This window comes from Hemicordylus capensis, chromosome 1 (assembly GCF_027244095.1).
Source record: "Hemicordylus capensis ecotype Gifberg chromosome 1, rHemCap1.1.pri, whole genome shotgun sequence".
Taxonomy (NCBI): Eukaryota; Metazoa; Chordata; class Lepidosauria; order Squamata; family Cordylidae; genus Hemicordylus; species Hemicordylus capensis.
The window spans coordinates 199,332,406-199,358,005 of record NC_069657.1 but is presented as its reverse complement, the minus strand read 5'-3'; the positions used below and the strand labels follow the sequence as shown (position 1 = coordinate 199,358,005).

Below are 25,600 nucleotides of genomic sequence, written 5' to 3'. Positions count from 1 at the left end.
CTTTATGCATAGCCAAGTCATGGTTAGAAATTGTAGCTTTAAAGCTTGCATATTTTTTTACAAGCCTAAACTGGAATGCTAAAATGTCAGCCTAATGATTCTTATCATTTAAAAAGTGACAGATATGGATCAAAGGATGTCCTTGCTTGGGAGGAATTAGGGAATTATTATGGTGGTGTACCTTTCTTGTGTTTTATTCTAGGGCTTCTGTCTGTAGAGTAGCTGGCCCACAGGTCTTATCTGTCATTATCAGTATTTCAGTATAGTATTCTGTGGTGACTTTAAGTGTGCTCTGTATTGAAATATAATGTAATGCCCAACCTTCATTTCCTTTGTGCCTAAGCTTACTCTTCAGGGCTTTGAAGGGACTGCAATACCTTTAAGAATCCCCTGCCCACATAGCTGCTCTCATATAATTGCCATTGTCAGAACCTTTGTCTGCTTCAGAGCCTCTTAAGTGTCCCACTGTGTGGCTTTTGAGTCATAACTTCTTATATCAGTTGCTTGTCATATGCCAAGCCAGTCACTTAATATAAAACCATTAACACACAAAGTGACTTGAAGCAGGCTTTTGTCTTCAAGCTGATGATTAAAGGATAAAATTGGTACTCAATGTGTCGCTTATATTAAACATCATTAATCACAGCAGCCATACATCCAGCACTTGTCACCAAGAAATGTATGCGTGTTGCCTCCAGTTGCAAATAAGAATAGTAAATTGCTGAAAAATAACCTTTTGCAAAGAAAGTGAGCTTTTGCCCCCCTTTTGCTGTTTGTTTTAATGAATATGCCACCACCCATAATATTCATGGTGTTCAGCCTTTATGATAGTGAGGTCTTTTGGGCAACCCCAAATATGCAGTTCTGTTTAATATTTCTTATGGGATCCTGACTGTCTTCTGTTCTCTTAAAAATCTATAGAGGATTATGGGTGAATAACCTATTATAAGGTGTTTAGAGCTCTATGAGCCAGCTTTCGGTATAAAGGTATGCTAGGTAATGAGTTTAACTTTGATATAATATTAGGTTTAGCCTATCCTTAAGGCTTTTCTACTTTATTTGATCATTGGTAAAAAGAGAATTCTACTCTTTAAACAGTTAAAACAGAAAATCCACACCCTGTTCTTAAAATGCTTGCTTTAAAAACAAATCCTGTGTTAAACCAGATTTCATTTTCACATTCACCTATGCCTTCTCCTAGTGTATCAATTGCAACAGGAAGCACCACATCCTAGAAGGATTACCTGCACATCTGAGGTGGGTACCATAACAGCTAAAAATATTGCAGTTTATTCACATATTGAATCTAAATACTGTATTATTGTTCCTTATTTTATAAACTAGTTTTGCATATGGAGTTGTTAAACTAGAAGGTAATGTTCAGTTTCTCTCCTTATAGCTCCCTGTGAGTTTCTGTGATTAAAAATCAATAGATTGACTGATCTGCTTCAAAATCAATACACAGAGTCCTGGTAACCAATCCTATATATGTGCCAGATTTCAGAACTCTAGGCCAAGCCACTCTAGAAATATAAAATGGGCCCTCTTTTCCCTTGGAGGAAAATCATGGAGCCCTCTAGGACAAACAGTGGGCACACAGACCTGGTCCTCCAGATCTGGGCCTAATGGTGCCCCTGTACATCAGATGGAAAGATATAGGGAAAGAATTAAACCTGCTGGTGGCATGAAGAACAGCCAAGTGATTTCTCTTATCAGATGCTATTCCCTTTATACACTTCTTACTAGAGTTGTGTCGGTGGAACTCTGGGCAAGTGGAAGCTTAAGAATGGGCTCCAAACTACCCTACAAGCTGAAAAGTGACTTTTCATCTGCCATTTTGAAGTATTAGATATTTGAAACTGAGAACATTGCAGAATTTAAAATTTTAATGACATATATGTATTTAATTTATTTTTACCCTACTTTTAAAAACAAGATTTGCAAAGGTGCTTATAAAATGTTAAGGCAATAAAACAATAAGAATGACACAAAACCCAGATAAATTTTTAAAATGGCAGCAGTCAAAACTCACTTTACACAGCAGATTCAAAAGCCTTCGGTATTAGAAAAGTGAATTAAGATGTTTGAAAGAATCCAGAGACAGAAGCCAGTCTTCTCTCCCTGGGATAGTCCACTGTTCTGGTGCCACCACTGAAAAGGCCTTAGGAACATAGGAAGCTGCCATATACTGAGTCAGACCATTGGTCTATCTAGCTCAGTATTGTCTTCACAGACTGGCAGCGGCTTCTGCAAGGTTGCAGGCAGGATCTCTCTCAGCCCTATCCTGGAGAAGCCAAGGAGGGAACTTGAAACCTTCTGCTCTTCCCAGAGCAGCTCCATCCCCTGAGGGGAATACCTTACAGTGCTCAAACATCAAGTCTCCCATTCATATGCAACCAGGGTGGACCCTGCTTAGCTAAAGGAACAGGTCATGCTTGCTACCACAAGAACAGCTCTCCTCTCCTCTCCTTGTCCCTAGTATTCTCAAAATGAGCCTCTGCTAAGGATGGGCCTGAAAGCAGGATCTCTTTAGCCAATATTTGGGCTTGGACAGGTTTGTATGGGCAAAGGTAGTCCTTCAAGTAACCTGGTTCCAGATTGTCTAAGGTTTTAAAAGTATAAGAACATAAGCATAAAAAACATAAGAACAGCCCTTCTGGATCAGGCCTAAGGCCTATTCCAGCATCCTGCTTTACACTGTGGCTCACCAAATGCCTCTGGGGAGCCTGCAAGCAAGAGGTATGTGCATGCCCTCTCTCCTGCTGTTGCTCCCCTGCAACTGGTATTTGGAGGCATCATGCCTCTGAGGCTGGAGATGGCCCACAGCACCAGACTAGTAGCCATTGATAGACCTGTCCTCCATGAATTTGTCTAAACCCATTTTAAAGCCATCCAAGCTGGTGGCCATCACCACATCCCATGGCAAAGAATTCCATAGATTAATTATGCGCTCTGTGAAAAAGTACTTCCTCATATCGGCCCTAAATTTTCCGACCTTCAGTTTCATGGGGTGACTCCTGGTTCTAGTGTTGTGAGAGAGGGAGAAAAGATTCTCTCTGTCCACCCTCCACCTTAGTCTGCTTAGGAAGCAGAAGTAGGAAGAAGAAGTAAGAAGCTGCCATATACTGAGTCAGACCATTGGTCCATCTAGCTCAGTATTGTCTACACAGATTGGCAGCAGCTTCTCCAAGGTTGCAGACAGGAATCTTTCTCAGTCCTATCTTGAATATGCTGCCAAGGAGGGAACTTTGAACCTTCTGCTCTTCCCAGAGTGGCTACATCCCTTAAGGGGAATATCTATTTTATACACTTCAATCATGTCTCCCCTTAGTCACCTCTTTTCTGAGGTAAAGAGCCCCAGGTGCTGTAGTCTAGCCTCATAAGGAAGATGCTCCAGGCCCCGATCACCTTGGTTGCTCTCTTCTACATCTTTTCCAGTTCTACAATATCCTTCTTAAGATATGGTGAACAAGCTGTACGCAGTACTCCAGATGTGGTCGCACCATAGATTTGTATAAGGGCATTATAATATTAGCATTTTTATTTTCAGTCCTCTTCCTGATGATTCCTAGCATGGAATTGGGCTGTTTCACAGCTGCCACACACTGAGCCAACACTTTCAATGAGCTGTTCACCACCACTCCAAGATCTCTCTCCTGGTCAGTGACCGACATCTCAGATCCCATCAGCGAATATGTGAAATTTGCGGGGTTTGCCCCAGGGTTCATCACTTTACACTTGCTTACAATGAACCACATTTGCCATTTTGTCACTCACTCCCACAGTTTGGAGAAATCTTTTTGCAGCTCCTCACAATCTGTTGTGGATTTGACTACCCTAACTAGTTTAGTGTCATCTGCAAATTTGGCCACTTGGCTGCTTACCCCTAGATCGTTTATGAACAAGTTAAAGAGCACTGGTCCCAGGAGAGATCCCTGGGGGAGCCCACTTCCTACCTACCTCCATTGTGAAAACTGCCCATTTATTCCTACTCTATGTTTCCTGTCCTTCAATCAGTTACCAATCTGCACATGAACCTGTCCTCTTACCCATGACTGCTAATTTACTCAAAAGCCTTTGGTGGGGAACTTTGTCAAAAGCTTTTTGGAAGTCCAAGTATACTATGTCAACCGGATCACCTTTATCCACATGCCTGTTGACACTCTCAAAGAACTCCAAAAGGTTAGTGAGGCAAGATTTATTTTTGTAGAAGCCATGTTGATTCTCCTTCAACAAGGCCTTTTATTTTAAACTGTACCTTAAACTGAACTGGGAAGCAAACTGGTAACCTATTCAGTTGAACAAAGTTTGAGCGAGTTTGTCTTTAGACTATAACTACCCCCAAACTCTGGCTCGAATTCCCAGTGCCTCCCTAGAATTTGATATTGGGGAAAAGCGGTAGAGCTGGATTCCATCTGTCTGTCATATCTAATGTGTCATATTAATGACATTTCAGCTCTAAGCTCTCTCAACAGTTTCATGTAAAAAAACCATGGAGGACAAGATGGAATCCCAAGACACTCCATAGGCCAGTACCATAGATTGGATCAGTAGTCCCCCAGCACCAAGAAGAACTGGTGCCACTGTAATACAGCTTCAACCTGGCAAGGCAGCATAGGAGGACACTTTCCTTGAAAGCCACTGAGAAGTCCAAGAGAATCAAAAGGGTTGTCCCATTCAATCTCTCAACTCAGGTTATCCACTCGGATGACCCAGGCAGTTTTTGTCCCCAAACCAGGTCAGAATCCAGACAGGAACAGGCTCAGAAAATTAGATTCATCCGGAAAGTCCTGGAGCTGAGTTGTCGTCACTGCATATAATATATTATAAGGCCCTAGTGCAGCCATGTTTAGATTGTGCATAGGGCAGGTATACCCTGTTACCCCATCCTAGTTTTACTGCTTAGGGCAAACATGGTCATGGAACTATCATTGTTTTGGTTTGCTTCACACATGGCTATCTTTGATTTGCTGACCTTAGTCCATCAGATGCTAACCAGTAATGCGGATTGTGAGTGAGTATAACCAATTGTCAACTATTTAGCAACCAAATCTTCCCAGTAATTGGGACACTAAGGAATGACTATGGGCTCTTATGTTTTAGGTGATGTGTGACCAAAATGAACTTTCTTCACTTCTGCAAGCGTGAGCAATGCAGAGAAAGAGGGCTTTTTGTTTGGACTGTTTTTCAGGATCGGATCCTTCATGCACAAACAGTAGCAGCCAGTGCAGGTGCCGCCGGCGGGGGGTGGGGTTGATGTCAAGAGGCACCTTTAAGGGTAAATCAGTAGACGTCTACCTCCGCTACTGCTGTACCCGAAAGCTTTTCGGAGCAGCTGTGTGCCACTTAGCACCCCCTGCTGTGGGGGATCGGCTCCACTACTCAGCTGGGGGAGGTTATTTGTGTAGCAAGCAAATGGCCTCCACAGACGTGCAGAAGTCAGGTGAGTGGCGGAGTTCATCCCCCGCTTCAGGAGGTGCTGGGCGGCATGCCGCTGCTCCGAGCAGCTTTCAGGTGCAGCAGTAGCGGAGGTAAGCGCCTACTAATTTACTCTTAAATGTGGCTCTTGCTGCCGCCCCCACCCGCCAGCAGTGCCCATACTGGCCACTACTGTGCACAAAGGATGCTGTGGGTGATGTGGGTTGTGATGTGATTCCCGCCCCCCCTCCCAGCACCATTTGCTTGTTTGGAAGGGGGACTGAATCCAGGCACTCCTTCCAGTTACCTCCAAGGAATATGTGATCAGTGTTATCTAAGAACATAAGAAAAGCCCTGCTGGATGAGGCCAAGGCCCATCCAGGTCAGCATTCTGCTTCGTTCAGTGGCCAGCCGGATGCATCTGGTAAGCCCACATGTGAGGAAAATGGGGCAGGATAATATCTCAATCTGATCTCTTCAGTGGGTCTAGGGAAAGGAGGGCAGGGTGAAATCTCAAGCTGGTTGTCTCTCTTGTGCTATACTGGGCAGAACTAAAATTCTCCCTATATTCAAAGTGAAAAAACTAGTAGCTCAAATCCATATCGATAGTGTTCTTTTCCTTTCATTTTCTCCCCCCCCCACCCCACCGCCTTTTAGGTGCTGTCTATTCTATAGTAAGTTGCTGGATCATGAAAAAACATCAATTTCAATTTTTAATATGCTACCATTTTAGATTTAGCTTGTTATAATGCAGCTACAAAACACCATTCATGCTAAACAGGCATTGAAAATGATTAAAGTTTTAAATTTTATTGCAACACTTTCATCATGCACCCAAGGGAAGAGGAAATTAATCTTCAAAATGTGTTTGTCATTTTGACATAGCCTTAAATACAGGGGAGCATAGTACTGTCATGGCCTTAATAGCTTATACCGCTTAGATCACAAACAGGATTAATTTACTGAATTAAGTAGGAATTTCTTTGTGCAGTATACTTTCAGATGCCAGCAGCAATTCTTCCAAATATGCCATAAACCTCTAGGATGAAGAATCCAGCTCTGCTGTGTGTGAAGTAGTCCATATTTTTATAGAAAACATTGGGCTCTGCCAATATTGATTTGGCAGCATTTTAGTAATTAGCTAGCAAACGCTGATTCCTGTTCTTGAAGATAAGAAGCAAGCAGGAAAAATTACTGGGTTTGCTTTCCAGCCTATTAATGAGTATCCTAATAAGGTTTCCACTTCTATGAAATCAACATTATCTGGAAGCAGGATGGGGGTGGGTACCTTTTCCACAAACCTTTCTTCTGGGACTGGATTTCAATAACATAGTAACAGGCATTTTTCTTCATCAGTGCCACCCAAATGTTTCACAATTGCCTTTTTTTGTTTAAATGTGAGCACAGAAGCAGAAATGCATATCCCTACCTGGGGCTTTTCCAGATGGTAACATATTCCAACTTTAGTGCAAATTATGGTGATAAAATGAGAAATCCACGCCATATACAAGAATATTATATAAAAATCTTATTGCCATCTGCAGCAATCTTTATATAAACTGTTTCTTTTCAAACTCCTTTTATTCTAACTTTAAAAAATAGTTTATTCACAGATTGCTGCTGATGTCCAGCAGATTATGCTAAGAACATTACATGATGTAGTGTGGATTTGTAATTTGCACTGAAGTTAGAAAAAGCCATCATCTGGAAGAGCACCTGAAGAAGAAACCCTATACAGAAAATGGTGCCACAAGCCCTTCCTAGAAGCTGAAGTTTGTGCACACAGCCCAGATTAGATTGCCAGCATTTATACCAAACATCTGTTGGGCTGTAGGGAAAACGCATCTCCTTCTCCCCCAAAGTAGATGGTCAGCAACTTGATGCTGTTGCTGATTATCTGACTGCAGCTGTGAATGCACATATGCACTCATGGATGGCTTGTCAACCGGCGGGGGTGGGGGCAACATGATGTAACAGCCTACCTGCATATATAACTGCATCAGGGCCAACATTCTAGACATATTTGCCTACCTTATTAAATCTACCTTTTCAGTGGCAACAAATCTGAAGAACATAATAATCTTGTGTCCAATAAAAAGCAACCAAGGCTACCTGTGCTAAGCAGCTAACTGGGCAAAGAGGCACCTTTTTAAATGGGAGGCTCACTTATATGTAGCAGGGGAAGAACAACTGTCCCTATATTCAGGCGAGCATAGTGTGTTTCCAGTGGCTGTGTGTGTGTGTGAGAGAGAGAGAGTTCCCCTAACCCCCTGTTTCCCATTGATTTCAATTGCTCACCAATCGTGAATTTGCCAACCCCGAGGTTTTGCCAGAACGGAACCCTCACGGTTGGCGAGGGATGACTGTAATTGCAATATAGCCAGGTCAGTACAACACAACATATCTGGGGCCCCAGTATTTGCCACTGAGATGGCTGTCCATCCCTGCAGAAGAAGCTGGTATAAGTTTCTTCTGTTGTTTCAACTGCCCAGAGACAGAAATTTGGGGCAGTCTACAAAACTGATAGATAGATAAGGCTTTCTGGAATGTGTTGAGATGCAGATTGGAGAAGCTTAAAAAAGCTGGCCTTCAGTTTATCGCTTGTTTATTCAGAATTCCATAGGAATTGAGGTCTTAGATCAGGAAAGCAATTAAGTCCATGCTTATTCAGAAATTGGATTTATGTATGTATTAGCCTGGGAGGTCCTAAAAGGGTCTGAGAAGCTTAGCAAAGCAAACTTGATCAAGATATAATCTTCTTTACATATGTAACAGCTATGTAAATTTTAGACTGTTTTCACAAATAACACTTAAGAATGCTTTTTATCCTCTGTGTAACTTGTGTATGTTAATCAAGTAGATTTTGTAAAAACTTAAGAAACGCATTTTAAAACAGAATTTAACTGTAGTCAATGTGGGTTTTAATTTGAATTGCAGTAGCAGGAATTGCAAACACTGATTTCAGTTGTGAAAAAACAGCCTTAGAGCTATAAAACTTAAATTGATAATTTCACTCAGTAGTTTCTGGAGAGAGCACTTTCATAGGTAAGACAAGTCACTTTCAGCCTCTCTCACACTATTTATTTGAGCATTAGTGTAGAAAAGAGATGTTTGTAATGTGAGCAAAACAGGTTTTAGACTTGCATTTCTAATCAGAGTGGCTGCACACCTAATGCAGCAAACATGATTGCTGCATGTGTCAGCAGCATACATGCACCTTTAAGCAATGGGACACACGTTTGGGGAATCTAGATTCTGTTTAGTTAAGTACGTTTGTAAAATGGTTAGTTGTTCTTTGTTCGCAGTGTACTTGTTCCTTTGTTGTTGTTGTTTAATGTGTCTGCTGGTCTTCAGTAAAGGTTTCTTTTAGGGCTTAAGAGCCAGGAGATGAAAGGGGTAATACTACTGTCCTCTCAAAGTAATTGAATTAAGCTATGTAAGCAGATTGGAAGCAATAGAAAGTGAAACCTTATCTCAAATAAATCCTGGAAATATAGTAGAGAAAATTAATTTGTCAGTATGCAGCAAGGGTAGCATTCAGGATAAACCTCCATATTTCTTTATTCCTGTTTTGGAAAGGAGTAGGGGATGTGTACCTAGAAGAAGAAAACACAAGGACACTGTTACGGGGTTGGATAACATTGTTTACAATATTCTCATTATTCAAACCTGAATAATAATCTAAATCACCTATTATAGGTTCACCACATAGTTTCCATGCAGTGTAATGCCAGGATCTGGCCCACCCACTAGAAAACAGAATACTTCTGTTGGACACTGGATACTAATTCTGTGGGGTGGATGCTGCTACCTCTGTTAGTACTCCTTCAGCTTTAGACTGGCAAGACATTTTGTTGGACACAAGGGATAAAGGGACACACATGATAGCATTGCAAGGAATTGACCCTGTTAGAATCAGGGTTGTTGTAATGAGAAAAGTGTGTCTGTGTGAGGCGGGGACAAAATCCACTTTTTAATATGAACAGATTCTCCCTTCCAAGGGAATATTCTGGGAGAGTAAAATGGAAAACCCCTCCCCACAGCTAGCTAAACTGGTCCTTATCCTTCCTCCTTACTTCCAGGTAAGGAACTTCCAGTTGATTCCTAGCCCAAGGTTGTTAGTCTCCCCTTTCCCTACAGTAGTTGCTGATCAGACCTCCTTCAGAGGCTTCCAGGGAAGAACTGAACTCTTAACACACCCCTTGTGTGTTAGGCTATTGTCCAGTAAATCCTGCCCCTAACTGGATTGGGCCACAGGGATTTGATTCTACCAGGCTTTCTTCCTTATTTGGACAAGCCCACCCTCCAAGCTGTTACTCTAATTGAGACCTAAGCCTCTCTCAAGCCTAACTAGCGCTACGGTGGTAGATAGAGCTTACATTCTGGCATAAGGGGCAACATTACTAGCAAGGGGAAGGATAGAGGGAAGATCAAAGGTTTCAGCATTACTGCAGGGTGAAATTTCAGTTCTGTCTCACAGTGTGAAACTTGGGGAAGATTATAACTCAGTGGGAGATTGCATGTTTTGCATGCAGGGGGTCCCAGTTTCAATCCCTGGCATCTCTAGGTAGGACTGGGAAAGACCCCTTCCCAAAACCCTGGTTGAGACGGTGCCTGTCAGTCAGTTCAGACAATACTGGTTGAATCAGGTGAATGGGAAACTAGGGGCATGTTGGCAGGTATGTGAAAGCCACTCCTTGTTCAGGATCATAAAATGGCTAGGCCTAAGCCCTTTGTAAGCTTACGCAAACATAACTCCTGTTTACTTGACCTTATTTGAATAGATATTTCCCCAGGTAATTCAGAAAAGAAAGGTTGTGCAGTGATTAAGGGATCAGACTGGGAACATTTTCTTGGATGATATATACATCAGTATAAAGAAGCTTTAAATCAAATAACTGTGTAACTGCAGGATATTTCTAAGATACGATCCAATTATATTAGTTTGTACTCTGAAAGAAGACCAGTGTTGGGGGGGGAAAGACCATGGTGACAATTTTGATTTTATAGGAGGGAGATGATAGTGAAAATCTCAACAAAAATCATAAGAGGTCCAACTGGTTTAAAAAACCCATTGCAATATGAACTTTCCCCAGCCTTTTCTTTGAAGCAAGAGGCTTATTTCCTGTTGGATTGCTGGATCTATCTGGAGAGCTGCTGTTGGATAGCTGTATATATGACATAAACATGAGGCTACATGTTTGCATGCACATATGCATATAGAATGCCCTTTGCTGTCACAGCTGGGCATCCCACCATGAAATTAAAATAATCTTAAGTGAAAAGATATCAAGTGAACCAAATGATTGGATTAATTAACATGGCTGCCCCCTTCTTGCTGTATAATGAGGCTTTGTCCTAATGTGGCACCATGCGTCAGCAAGCTTGAGTGAGCAGTATCCGCAAACAGCCTTGTCCTACACAGTGGATGGTCAAGAAACAACTGGGCATGTTTCCTGCTGAATTTGGTTCTGAAGAGGGAATCAAATGTATGAACATTACTCTTCAGGTGTCACATCAGTGCTAATGAGGCTGCTTCCTAATGATGATGTCTACTTTGAAGCATTGTTCCTGGTGACACCCAGTCATCAAATCAGCCTATGTTTCTTTTATGTAAAATGTTTACAGCAGAAAGGATTGCATGCATCAGTGTCACAATCAAACTTCCATTCTGCCAGTGCATATGATTGTTGCTGTTGCTACAGCATCTTTTAAAGCGCAAAAAGCTCTATAGCAAGCATTCATCTGCACAAACACATCTCCTTTGTACTACCATTAGCTTATGAATATTCCCATTTTGCAGATGGGGAAGCTAAGACTGAGAGAAAGTGTAGCGTCCACCCAGGAAATAATCCCCCCCCCAAATGATGCTAGTGTATGTGAGCTATTTTTCCCAGTCCTTAAATTACACATGACACCCCTTTAGTTCCTGGTCTATTGGGCAGCATGTTCATCATGGAAGCGCCTGCTGTCATGCTTACAGCGTCCATCTCTTTAGATGAACACTGTAACCATGAGTGACCCACCAGATTGGGTGAGTTAGTTGCATACCAGCAGAGAGACTTCCCCACAATTTTGGAGGCTATACGCCTCTGCTGTTATGAGGCTTGTTTTTTAAAACATTTATACTCTGCCCATCCAGTATACTACAGCACAGAACATTAATAAAATAGATAAAATATAAAATAAATAATAAATAAATAAATAATGAGTACCCAGAATGTTGGGGGCAATATGCTAAATCATTGTAAACCGCTTAGAGAGCTCCGGCTATAAAGCATTATATAAATGTAAGTGCTATTGCTATTGCTATTGCTAAATAAATAAATAAATAAGAAAGACCAGGCTAAAACCACATTTAAAAGTTATAAATTTTAAAAATAGAAGTTCCATATAAGCAGCAGATAAAACTTTTAAAAGCCTCTCTAAAAAGATATGTCTTTAATTGCTTTTATAAACATGAAGGGAGGGAGCATGGCAAAGGTCTTCTGAGAGGGCTTCCCAGGTGCCACCCTGTGCCACTGAATAAAAGAGCAATAACGTCTGAATAGGGCTGTTGTGCAGAAAGACCTCTCTTCTGTCTTTCTTTCATTTACTTCATCATTCTGCTTTTAGCTTTTGGAGGGAGCACTCCTGAGTATGCCCGGCCTGTACTACATATGGCCAGGTCATATTTACTGTGGTTTTCAGACGTGTACGTATATGTGCCAACAATTTATGTTAATGGAATTTGCATAATTTTCCATTTTTGAGGGGCTACCATAAAATAAAGTGTGAAGTGACCTTTAGCAGTGTAAGAGATTTCTGTGAATAAAACTGCAGTACTACTAAAATAAAATTCAATTTGCAATTTGACCATACAGGGATAAAATTATTAGTTTAATTAGAATTAAATTGATTTAAAATGGCTTAAAATGGTAATCTGTTTTACTGTTATTTTATCAAACTTTTCTTTGTCTATTTGTCCTTCAAGTTTAAATACAGTGCTTTGCAGAGTGATTTAGTGGAGTTTCTTATGATAACCTTTAGGAAAATTCTAGTATCTTAACACATATCCAGTTAATTAAAGGTCAGACTACATCATGTGAAAATGTTTTATATCTCATCTATTCATATATGCAAGAAAAAATATTGTTCCTCTTTTTATTTCCCCCAATAGGTAGAAAACAGACCAAAATACTATGGAAGAGAGTAAGTAAAACACTGCTGTGAATTAGTTGCCTTGAGCTATGTGCAGATAGGAAAAGGAAAAGTACCAAAACTGTGCCCAGTGGCTATTGTGCTTTTTCTCCATGTGCTCAAAGAATATTTTAGTTTGCCACGGAGGATTCAGAGGATTATTTTGATATTTTGTAATTCACTGGCAGTTTCAACATGGGCAATCTCATTCAGCCATTAATAGCTCATAGAATGATATTCTGACATGCGCATTAAAAAAATACAATATTATTAAGAGCGAGTAGAAAAAAGTTTAGCCAGTTCATTTCACTGCTTTCCCCAGAGGCTGAAATTTAGAAATGGTTGAATCTTCCTGAGTCAGCACCATTAAGTCTAAAAACAAAAGAGCAAATTACAGGAAAATTCTTTCTTTGTGTACTCCTCGGAGGTAAAAAAAACCCTTGAGCTACATTTTATTTAATAAATTTATAAATTTCATTTATGAACTTGTAAAGAGGTATCTTGTTTCTTATTTCTAAATTTGTATTTGTTCAACTGGAAGTTGCAACCATGATGTTCTGTTTTGTATTCAATTCAGTTTGCTAATGAAATAACTTGTAGTTGTGTGTGGAACTGAAGTATCTTCTTCAAATTAATTAATTTGAAGTTGCCCAAGAGAATTAAAGATCTTAAAGAGGGCTTATATTTGTAAATGCAATTAATCTGAATTAAACAAAAGCAAGTAAGAGGGAATTTGAAGCTGCATACTTTGATTGAGGAATAACTTCAATTTCCTACATACCTTTAAAAGGTAAAGTGTGCCATTGAGTCAGTGTCGTCAACTCCCGGCGACCACAGAGCCCTGTGGTTGTCTTTGGTAGAATACAGGAGAGGTTCTCGGTTGCTGGGTCAAGGCCATCTCTACGGGTTATCCTCATCATGTGCTCCAGGGTCAGGACTTAAGTTAATTAGTTGAAGAAAGACCCAGGCTGAGGAGGATGACCCCGCCCAGTTCTTTCAGTCCTGCGTAGCTCCAGGCAGGCTTTTTTCTCTCTCTCCGCTTTTTTATAGCCTTTCCTTCCACCACTTTCTTCCTTGCTAACTTTCTGTGCCTACTATTGCTTGTTTTCGTTCTGCTTACCTCTCCTGCTTAAAAGAAGAAGAAGAAGATCGTTCTTCCTTTGTTTGTCTTCCCGCTTCCCCCACTCTCCCTTCCTCCCCTGCATGGAGCTATCAGGAAACGCTTTGCATATTTGCGTTCCTGCTGGGAAGCCGAAGAGGGACTTTCCAAAGGGCACTAGAACGCCCGGTTCGTCCCTTCCACTGCTGCCCCCACCGGCTGCCGGAGTGCCGTCCGAAGGGGAGCCAGCTGCAGCGCGTCTCCCACCCTCGGGCACCGGAACGCGTCCCTCAGCAGCTCAGCAGACCGCCTCCAGCCTGGGCGAGACGACGGAGCCCTTTCCTCCCTGGGTTCTGCGGAGCAACGCAGCAGCAGGGAGCCTGATAATCTACCCGCTGCAGAGGGAGAGGAGAGCGCCGGCAGAGGCCAGCATGGAAGCGGCGCCTTCCCCAGCGCTCCAAGAGGTGGCCCGCCCTGAAAAGCCCTCCAAGAATGCGGCTGCTCCAACGGAGGTCCCTCAGTGCCTACTCTTCAGAACATGGTGAGCTCTGCCCAGGGGGGGGTACCTCCACCGCGGGGTCTCCGTTTGCTGCCTCCCCTGCCTCTATGCCCCCAGAATGGCAGGCATGGCTAAAAAACGCTATGGTGGATACCTTTTTGCAATTGCACCCCCAAAAGCGTAAAAAATGATCCAGAAAGAAGAAAAGAGACTCTTCTGAGGAGTCCTCTGAGTCCAGTTCCCCCTCTCCCTCCCCCAGAAACGCCAGAAAGAAAAGGAAGCACACTAAGGCTTCATCAAAACAGTCTAAGGCCTCCTCCCCTCAGGCTACCAGGGCTCACTCATCTGAACTCTCAGACCGGGATTCTGGGGATCCAGACCCCTTAAAGCGCAAGCCTGCATTTCCATTGCATTATGCCAGACCTATGGCCTCTGGCGGGGGGCTGTGATGTAGTGGAGGTTCAGATGGACTCAGGAGAAGAGGCACAGATGCCAACTACCCCTTTGGATAAGGAGGAGGGCGAATGGTCGGGGGGGCGAGGAGCCTGAACCCTCTCATGTCTCTCAACGCCTGTTTGGCCCAGAGGACTTTAACCCTTTAATGACTAAAATCCTTACAACTATAGGCTTGCAATCCAAGATCCAACCTGACTCTACTCCTGCTTCTAAGGGTGACTTGGTGTTTCCCAAGGCAAAACCTAAGGACATGCTTCTCCCTTTGCCTGACTGTTTCATTGAAAGCATTAGGGAGGAATGGGCCTCACCCACCTTGGTGCGCAAGCCCATGGCGGCGGCGGCGCGTTTTTACTCCCTCCAACAGGAACCAGCATCTCTCCTGAAAACGCCAAATACAGATGCACCAGTGTCCCAGCTGGTCTCAAATTTGCTGCTGCCGCGAGATGGAGAAGTCTCCCTCAAAGATCCATCTGATAAAAAAGCAGAAATGGCCCTGAAGCGGGTACATGACAATTCTTCTTATGCAACCAGGGCGTCAGCTGCGGCATCCATGGCTGCCAGGGCCAGCCTCCTCTGGATCGATGACCTCCTTGCTGACTCCCAGATGGTCTCTCCCCGCCTTAGACAGCAGCTGGTTAAGCTGCAGAAGGCCCAAGCCTTTGTGGCGGATGCCACTCTCGACGCCATCAGGTTCTCTTCTAGGGCTTCTGCTGCATCAGTCGTGGGAAGGAGGCATTTGTGGCTTAAAAGCTGGCAAGCGGACGCCACCTCTAAGGCCAACCTGGCAGCGGTACCTTATGACGCCAAGAAACTCTTCAGGAAGGCTGCCCTTCCATAAGTCCTTGTAGAATCTGCTGACAAGCGGAAGACCATGCCTTCTGCACCCCGCAAACAGGAAAACCCAGCATTCAGCTGATTCTTCCAGTCCTTTTGGCCCTTTCGTGCCTCTTACAGGCCCCGGGATCAGGACCTCAAGCAGCAGCGAGGAACCTGGAACCGGCAGCGTTTCCCCACCAGATCCCAGGGAAATAGACAGCCTTCCTCTCTGGCGAAACAATCCAAGCAACAGCTATGACTCGGGCCAGGCGCTCCTGGGAGGTCGCATTTCTGCCTTCCTGCACACCTGGGAGCAGACCACGACAGACAAATGGGTGCTCAATGTGATCAAGCAAGGCTACAGAATAAACACGCCCCCTCCACCCAGATTCCTACCTACCCCACGCTCAAGCTCTTCTACCAAACACTCAAACCTGACCCGTGCAATTCGACACCTCGTTGAGATCGGAGCCGTGGAGCGGGTTCCTCAGGACCAGGTGGGGAAGGGCGTTTACTCTATTCTCTTCACAGTGCCAAAAAGGGACGGCTCATTCCGAGCAGTGCTGGACCTAAAATCTGTAAACAAGTGCGTGCGGTACAACAGGTTTCAGATGGAGACGCTCCGAGCCATCACGGAATCCCTACATCATGGGGATCTTCTCTCATCAGTGGACTTGAAGGAGGCTTACCTCTATATCCCGATCCACCAAGACAGCAGATTCCTCCTGAGATTCAAGTACACGGGCATCGATTATCAATACGCCGCCCTTCCCTTTGGGCTGTCCTCAGCCCCCAGGGTATTCACAAAGGTCCTGGCCCCCCTCCTGGCAAGCCTGCGCCTGCGGGGGATCAGGGCCTTTGTGTACTTGGACGACCTTCTCCTGCAATCGCGCTCCAAGACACTGGCTTCCGTCGATCTGCAGACTACGCTACTCACTCTACAGCACCACGGCTTTATTATCAATGTTCAAAAAAGCCAACTGGTCCCCGCACGTCACCTTCGCCATCTCGGAGTTATAATCGACACTCACCAGGATCGTTTATTCCTCCCACACAACAGATTTCTACTCCTGACTTCAGAAATCCGACAGGCCCTGGACTCCCGTGCTGTACCCTTGATGTCGCTCACAAGAATCTTGGGCCTCATGGTCGCCACCCTTGAGTCGGTCCCCTGGGCCAGTTTCCATCTTCGGACCCTCCAGTGGTTTCTCCTGCCTCACCAGACAGCCATATCTCTAAAGAGGCCAGTTTTGCTGACCCTCCCTTCACCGGTACGTCATTCCCTCCTCTGGTGGCTGGCACCCCAGAACACCCTGCAGGGCAAACGATACATGGACTATCCACGCCTGATAGTAACCACGGATGCCAGCACCAGGGGATGGGGAGCCCACTGTCTCCAACACTCTGCTCCAGGCCGATGGTCTCCGCTGGAGCAGAAGCATTCCATCAACTGGATGGAACTCAGAGCCATCCGCTTGGTGCTCTTCAGCTTCCAGGACATAGTCCAGGGAAAGGATGTCCTTGTGAAGACAGACAATACGACGGCAAAGGCCCACGTGAACAGACAGGGGGGCACCCGGTCCAGATCACTACATCAAGAGGCGACCCTATTACTCTCGTGGGCGGAGGAACATCTCCTCTCCATCACAGCACATCATGTCAAAGGCGACCTCAACTCTCTGTCGGACTGGCTCAGCTGAGAGGACCTCCTTCCAGGCGAGTGTTCACTTCACCCCAACGTTTTCGATCAATTGGCACGCAGGTGGGAGACCCCGGAGGTCGACCTCGTCGCAACTCCCATCAACGCAAAACTCCCGAGGTTCATCTTGGGGTTTCCTTGCCTGACCGCAGAAGACACAGACGCCCTGTCCGCAACCTGGCCTCCGGGAGTCCTTTATGCCTTTCCACCTATCCCTCTCCTAGTGCTCTTCTTCAGACGCATCAGGACCTCGGAGGCAGAGGTGATACTGGTGGCCCCCCACTGGCCCCGTCGCCATTGGTTTGCCGAGCTCCTCCATATCAGTATCGTGGAACCTTGGCACCTCCCAGTCTCCCCTGACCTTCTATCTCAGGGACCAGTACACCACCCAGATCCAGGTTGGTTTCGGCTAGCTGCATGGAGACTGAGCGGAGGATCCTAGCAGAGGAAGGGCTCCCCCAGAATGTCACCACTACTATCCTGGCTTCATGCAGAGCCTCCACTAACAGAATATACCAATGCACCTGGAGAGCCTTTCCACGCTGGTCCTCCCGCCATCATATCAAGAAGGGCACGGCCTCTATGACCCACCTTCTACAATTCCTCCAGGAGGGCCTGGATAAGGGGCTCAAGCCCAACACCCTGAAGAGACAAGCGGCATCACTGATCGGCTTGATTGCCGGCAGCACTCGCAGGTCTATGCTTGTCCATCCCCTCCTCAAGCGTTTCCTCCGTGGAGCGACGCTGCTATCGCCTCCAACATCTCGCTGTTTTCCCTCTTGGGATTTACACACCGTTCTCAGGGCTCTGCAGTGGACACCGTTCGAACCTATCAAATCAATCTCTCTCAAAATGCTGTCCTTCAAGCTAGCCTTCCTGGTGGCTGTTACTACTGCCAGATGTGTGTCAGAGCTACGGGCCTTGTCGATTCATAAATCTTTCTGTGTGTTTGCAAAGGACTCCGTCCACCTCATCCCAGACCCCTTTTTCAGACCTAAGGTCCTGTCACAATTCCATCTCTCTCAGGACATATTCCTACCTACCTTCTGTCCACGCCCTCTGCATGCCCAAGAAAAACTGTGGCATAAGTTGGATGTCCGGCGTTGCCTTAAAACATACATAAAGAGGACTGCTTCCTTCAGGAAATCCGAGACTATGTTCGTTTCATACCTACCAGTCTCCATGGGTGAGGCGGTCTCCTCAGCTACCATCGCCAAATGGATTCGAGCCTGCATTGTCTCAGCATATGAATCCCAACACCTGCGACCCCAAGCTAGGATCACAGCTCATTCCACCCGAGCGGCAGCTGCATTCGCTGCATTCTCTACAAACGCTCCCCTACATGAGATATGTAAGGCCGCAACTTGGAAGAATCCATCGACCTTCACGCGGCACTACAAGCTGGACACCTTTGCCTCTGCCCAGGCAGCGTTTGGTCGACGTGTCCTTCAGAGCGTTCTCCCCCAGGATTAGTCTAGTCCAGTCCCTCCCGCGAGACGTACAGCTTTGGTATGTCCCGTAGAGATAGCCTTGACCCAGCAACCGAGAACAGAGCATTGGTTACTCACTGTGAAGGCTTCTTCTGGTTGCTGAGGTCAAGGCCATCTCGACCCACCTGTTCTGTTCTGGACCGCGTCTGGGGGAGATGTTCCTGATCTCGGCGTAGTATGGAGCCGCCACCTGCAAACTTGAACACTGGGGGTCTCCCTTCTCACTGCCCCTTTTTTCTCTGCCTGTAATACCTTCTCTACTTCAGGCTACTGGGCTTGTAAGAACTGGGCGGGGTCATCCTCCTCAGCCTGGGTCTTTCTTCAACTAATTAACTTAAGTCCTGACCCTGGAGCACGTGATGAGGATAACCCGTAGAGATGGCCTTGACCTCAGCAACCAGAAGAAGCCTTCACGGTGAGTAACCAATGCTCCGTTTACCATTGCCAACTCCCATACAGTATGAGATGATGCCTTTCAGCATCTTCCTATATTGCTGCTGATAGGTGTTCCCCATAGCCTGGGAAACATAGCAGCAGGGATTCGAACCAGCAACCTCTGGCTTGATAATCAAGTCATTTTCCCGCTGTGCCATTAGGTGGCCATTTATACATTCAACAACATTAGTTGGAAAGGTGCAACTAGAGTTTAGCATTAGTGCCTACAAATAGAAGGTTGCATGTTTCATTGTTATCCTCATGAAGAAAAAGCACACAGCACGTCAGGAAGAAAGCTAAGCTGAGCTAATGATTTGGCTCAGTGCCACCTGTGTAGCTTCCTGATGGTGAAATGTTTGGATCAGGCTTTTGACCCAGTACCCTGTCATGTCCCAGTTAGTACAGAATGCTTTTGGATAAAGGCATTTATTATTATTTATTATTTATTTATTCAATTTTTATACCGCCCTTCCAAAATTGACGCTGAGGGTTTACTTGTCTCATTTTTTAAAGCTTACAGATATATTATTTTATGCCATGTCCCAGAGGGAATATGACTGTTTAAATTTTATTATAGCATCATCTCTTTCTACCTCATAGTCTGTTGCAACTGCAATATTGGGTATATATTAATATTCCCATTTAAAAACTGACAATCGCATACACATGTTGTGAATGTCAGCACTCCCTGGTGTAGGTTCCCACTTCTCAAACATATCATTTCTATTTTAAAACCTTTATCCTGCCCTACTGCTTCAGAATGAGGCACTTGGGGCGTCCCACAACTGTTCAATATAATGAAAAATAATAAAAAACAAAATTCAGTAACTTAACATACATATATTTAAATGATAACATTCACTAGATGTATCTTTGAATAGTTTACAAAATTAATCTGTCAATATTTACATGTGAATGTTGACATTTACTACATTTTGTACATTCATTGTATCATGTATATTAAGAAAAACTTTTCATGCCATTGTTTTTATGTGTTTATGACTTAGTCTTTTGAGCAAAGATGGTTATATTTGATGGGCCAAAATAAAATTAATAAAATTAAAATGGGGGAAGGGAGGGGTTGTATACACTGATCATACAAATATAAGTAAATTATGTAGATTAATATAAAGATTACTATTCCAATACAAGACTTGCCCTTAGACTGCTGGCAAATTGGTCCTTGTTGTGGTGTGTATGCTACAGTAATGTTTGGTAAATAGCTGCATAAGATAAAATGGGCACCTCTCTGTAAGTCAAACAGAGAGGCCTCATATTTATATATCAGGTGGTATAAAAATATGATAAATAAATAAATAAGAATTTACTTGATCTGTAGGGAGGGAGTATCCCTAGGCTTTATAAATATAAAGAAATTGACAACTTAGACCTACCAGCTGAAAATTATCAAGCCAGCCGCATGCTAAGTAGATAAATTAACATAATTGTATTCAAGGCTGACTTTAGCTTGCTATGTGTTTTTTGAAAATACAAGATGCTATTTTTGTTTTTCAAGATTGGAAAGGCAAAGGGGTTTCTTTTGAAACAACTCTTATTGTGCTGATAAAGGCGGGCTTTGCTTTTCAGGTTTCACGGGATGATATCAAGAGATGAAGCAGATCAGTTATTGAGTGTAGCAGAGGGAAGTTATCTTATTCGTGAAAGCCAACGGCAACCTGGAACATATACTTTGGCGTTAAGGTTGGTAATTAATATTTCATTCTTAGACTATTAGAATATTTATGAATGCTCTTGGGGGTGGTATTGAGATTAGCTCTTTTCTAATTCTATTTATGAAACTTCTTGAAAGAGTCAACATATAACGGAATTATGTTTTTGTGGCTTAGTTTACAGTTCTAGTACCATCAAAAACCTCTAAATTAACAGACAGTTGAGACATTGGAGAATTGGTGGTCAATAATTTGTTTTTTAGACCTTCTCATTTATGCTTCTACTCCCCCCGTCGTCTTTATACTGTAAAAATGTAGACAGTAAGCTCTTTAGGCAAGGATCTATCCTCTCCTCAAACACCTTTCATAAGTCTATAAAACACTGCGTGTGTTGATGGTACTGTGTAGATAATAATGGTATTAATACTGACATCTGACCAGAGCTGAACACATTAAAAAAGAAAAAATGAAGAATATATATAAATTGGGTTCAGTTCTATTTGGGTGATAGCTCCTGTGTGTGCGGCTGTGTTTTATAAGAGAACCTTTGACTTTTGTATTCAATCAAGAAGCTGGAAAAGTCCATGTCCACCTTTTTTGTTCACGAAGCAGGGTACACTTAATTTGATGCTGTACCACTGCTGGAAATGCAGTGGTAGTGCACCACCTGATCTCTCTCTCTCTCTTTCGCACACGCACACACACACACACACACACACACACACACACACACGCGTAGTTATGATATTATTTGGGTGAACTCATACTGACCCCTGCTGGGCTACAGGTGGCATCCATCATGTTGGGTGCATGGTTTTAGACAACTGCAATACTGATGAGTGAGAAACTAGTATAGTATAGGCTGAGGATTGGCACAGTTTCCTTTGCGGGAGTTGCATGGCCTAGAAGAGTGCAACTTACAGCTGTAAGAAGTCCTGTGCTTTAGAACCTGTATTGTAACACTTTGCAACTTGACTATTGGCAGAAGCCCTGTTCAGGCATTCTTCTGCTCCTGGACACTGTACCTGAGAACAGTTTCCATAAGAGCCTGCCTGTAAGCCCTGCCCCCATGCAGACGCACTCTTTAATCCTGCTCTCTGCTTACCTCATGTTTGTCTGATGTGTACTGTCCTTCTTAGTGTGGCAGCGGGCTTAAAGAGCACATCATCATGAGGGCAGGGCTAACAGGCACACTTTTGTGGATGCTATACTCCAGTACCGTGTCTACAAGAAGAAGACGACCTGAACAGGGCTACCTCTCCTTTATTGGGACTTAGGAATTCTAAATTTGGGGGTTTCTTGGATTACAACCTTATAAAGCTTGACGTTTTATAATTCAGAGAATCTCAACAATGAACATAAGCTTGTTATTTTTCACCATTCCTGAAGGTTCTTAAATGCACAACCCCATTATGCATTTAAATTTTGTTTAAATCTATTTATATGAGAGAATCTTAATAGTGTCTTCTTTATAACTGGTCAGATTTTTCTTCAAGCCAGAAAACATGAACTACTATAGTGGTTTGTTTTTTTTAAGCCTGTCAAAGTGATTGTCTTTCCTTTTTGTTAGAAGAGTTAGAGTATCTTGACTAAAAATCATCCAATCCATTCTCCAGTTCGCAAGGGTACCATGCTTTTGGCTCTTATGTTCTTGTTTTATGTATAGATCTCCTTTGCCATATTTTTTCTTCAAACTTGCTTTTGATTGAAATTGATGAGACTCCTGCTTGCTGATGGAACTGTCATCTTAAGTCACCCTCAGCCAGATTGTACAGCAATGCAGATTATTATTAAAATGTTACTGAACCAGTCTTGTGAATATTTTTGTCCTCGAAAAACAGATCTAGTTCAGATTTGGTCAACTAGCTAATATAACATTCTTTCTAGCACTGAGGATTGGGAGCGCTGTTTCAGCCTTCACAGTCTCTGCAAACTAGACCTGTATTAACAAGCACATACACATACACACCACACACTCACACTCATAGCAATGATCCTATCCTATCTGCTCAGGGCTCAGTTTCATAAGTTTGCTCTCCTCTCCATGGTGAAGCAGCCCTCTTAAGGTTAAGCAGTTCAGCCCTAACTGTGGTTTGTTAGTTCAGACATATGGAGGCAGGTCTCACGATCAATGAGACCCGCCTCCAGAGGATTTGCGGGGAGAGTGGGCTAAGCCCACCCTCCCCGCAGAAGAGCAGCAAGCCCTGCCTGGGCGGCCGCTGTGGCCACCCGCAGAACTGTCAGCTCCGTCATGGAGCTGGTGTGGGCTTGGGAGTTCGGAGGCCATGCGGCCCCCTGTAGTTCCAGCATGCCCTGCACAAGTGCTCAGGGCATGCTGGAGAGACCCCTGAGCCGGGAGACTGCTTTTTAGCCTCCCGGTTGGAGGTCTATTCCTACGCTACGGCAACACACGATCCAACAGCCGCGGTTAGTGGAGTGCTTGCTCCGCTAACCTTGGCTAAGGGGAGGGGGAATTAGTGGAGCTTGCTGCCAGGAGCCACGTGGCTCCCGTGGCAGCACACGATCCACTAAAAGCGGGCTAGGCTCCCTTAGCCCACTTTTAGTGGATTGTGAGAATCTGCTCAACATGAAACCATAGTTAGCACAAACTGTGACTTGCAGATCAACTTCAAACCCTGGTTGCAGATCTTGGTTTGTTGACCTCAAAGAAGCTAAAGTTTTTGGGTAGGCTTATGTTCAGGCATAATTTCAGTTTATGGTTCTGTGATATGTCTGAACTGAGACTAAATAGTCCCTTATTTGTTGGGATTTTCACACTGATAGTTCAAGGTCATAATCTGAACTATCCAGACATTTCTAATTGAAAAGAAAAGGCTGCACTTGTAATTAATTTGGAATATTCATTCTTAGGAATTACAGTTATCCCACTGTTTTGTTAGATTAGGTGTTTTTCCTCGTTTTATTTATTTGGCACATTTCTGTACCGCCCCATATGTAAATCCCATGGTAGTTCACAATCTAAAACAAAACAATTAAAACATTAACACAATTAAACCAATTTAAAATGTAGATATAAACTCTAAAACTGTAAAACTATAAATTAAAAACCTGATTAAACCAGTATGTTTTCAGATTTTTCTTAAAAACATCCAGGGAAGGGGAGGCTCTAATTTTGTTAGGAAGCACATTCCAAAGTCTAGGTTTCTAGGAGAAACCTAGAAATGAGTTTTAATTGCCACCAATTGAGCCGGTGGCATTTGCAGCCAGTTCTCCCCTGATGATCTTAATATGCTGCCAGTTTCATAAATACGGTGGAGTTCTCTTAAATACCTTGGACCCAAGCAATTCATGACTTTATAGATCATAACCAGCACTTTGTATTTCACCTGGAAATTTATTTGCAACTGGTGTCGTTCTTTTAAAATGGATGTAATATCATCTGATCTCCAAGTAGTTCCAGAAACCAAACTGGTGGCTGCTTTGAGCTGCAATTTCTGGACTATGTACAAAGGCAGCCCAATGTAGAGTGCATTGCAGTAGTCAAGTCTGGATGTTACCAGCATATGCTCCACTGTTTTAAGGTAGTTTCTCTCTGGAAATGCTGACATATTGGCCAAAACTGATAGAAAGCCCTCCTGGCCACTATCTCAACCTGAGAAAACAAGCAGAGTCAACAGTCAGCAACTGGATGGCTTTAAGAAAGGTTTGGATAACTTCATAGAGGGGTGGTCTGTCAATGGCTACTAGTCAGAGAGCTATAGGCCACCTCCAGCCTCAAAGGCAGGATGCCTCTGAGTACCGGTTGCAGAGGAGTAACAACAGAAGAGAGGGCATGCCCTCAACTCCTGCCTGTAGGCTTCTAGCGGCATCTCGTGGGCCACTGTGTGAAACAGGATGCTGGATTAGATGGGCCTTGGGTTCTTATGTTCTGTTGAGAGGTTTGGGTCCAGAAGTACCCCCAGACTATGTACCTGATCTTCCTGGGAGAGTGTAACCCCATCCAGAACAGGCAGATCTAAGCCACTTCCAAAGTTCCGACCTCCCACAATGAGTACCTCCCGTCATGCTTGGATTCAGCCTCATCCAACAAAAGCAATTTTTATTTGGGTTCAGTTTCATTTCATCCACTCAGGTTCAGTTGATGCCTTTTGAGCCCTTGTGCCAATTTCAACTGGTGTGTTGTCATCTTCATTAAGAAACCAAGAAGTCAGTGATAAAGAGGTCTGCCTTTCCAATGCAAGACACACATCACACACAAATCAGTTGAGCTGCAGTTGTCTTGAAACAAGTTTTCAGATATCAAATAGATGAAAATGGGGGCAGACATGAGATATAAACATAAAAATTATGCCCAGATTCTTAGGACAAATGTTACACTCAAAAGAAATTCAAGGCATCTGTCAGCATGAAAAGAATGCAATTCATTCTGGTATTGGTTGGGGATGGGAAGAGAGTTTACTAATCATTAGAAATGGAAAGCTATATACTGCAGTACAATACAGAAATGGTCAGAGCCTTGTCTCCAGTAAACCAACATCTGCTATGAGGTGTAAGCTATGAAGCACAGACACCTCCAGAAGAGGTACTGTCACTTTAGTATTTGGTAGTGCACCATGCACACTGTTGTGCTCTTCTGTGTGCGTATGTTCCTTCTTTAGATCACAGCTGATGTCAAGATAAAACAAGAGCTGAATTCTGACTCTAATTATTTCTCAAACCAAGTTTTTTGGAATTTAATAGGAGTTTATCTAAAATAAGATCAGTAATGATGTTCAAGAATTTCCTGAAAGACAGCTTGCCTACCGTTCCTAATTTTCCTCAGTAGTCCACAGTGGCAGGGAAGTATGTCCTGCAGTGCACTCTTTCATTTCCCATAGA

At 43.7% G+C, this 25,600-nt stretch overlaps 1 protein-coding gene across 5 annotated transcripts in view; it reads left to right on the top strand.

The window, feature by feature from the left end:
- Positions 1 to 25,600, top strand: part of CHN1 (chimerin 1) — a 159,680-nt gene that overhangs the window by 38,783 nt on the left and 95,297 nt on the right. For 4 of the 5 annotated variants that reach the window (XM_053267170.1, XM_053267178.1, XM_053267188.1 and 1 more), the window contains 3 exons: positions 1,202 to 1,257; positions 12,578 to 12,609; positions 20,679 to 20,792. In XM_053267170.1, the coding sequence (XP_053123145.1) occupies positions 1,202 to 1,257; positions 12,578 to 12,609; positions 20,679 to 20,792 (202 nt within the window). Of the gene's footprint in view, positions 1 to 1,201; positions 1,258 to 4,134; positions 4,183 to 12,577; positions 12,610 to 20,678; positions 20,793 to 25,600 lie in introns of those variants that run through there. The other variant, XM_053267198.1, reaches the window with a different exon arrangement.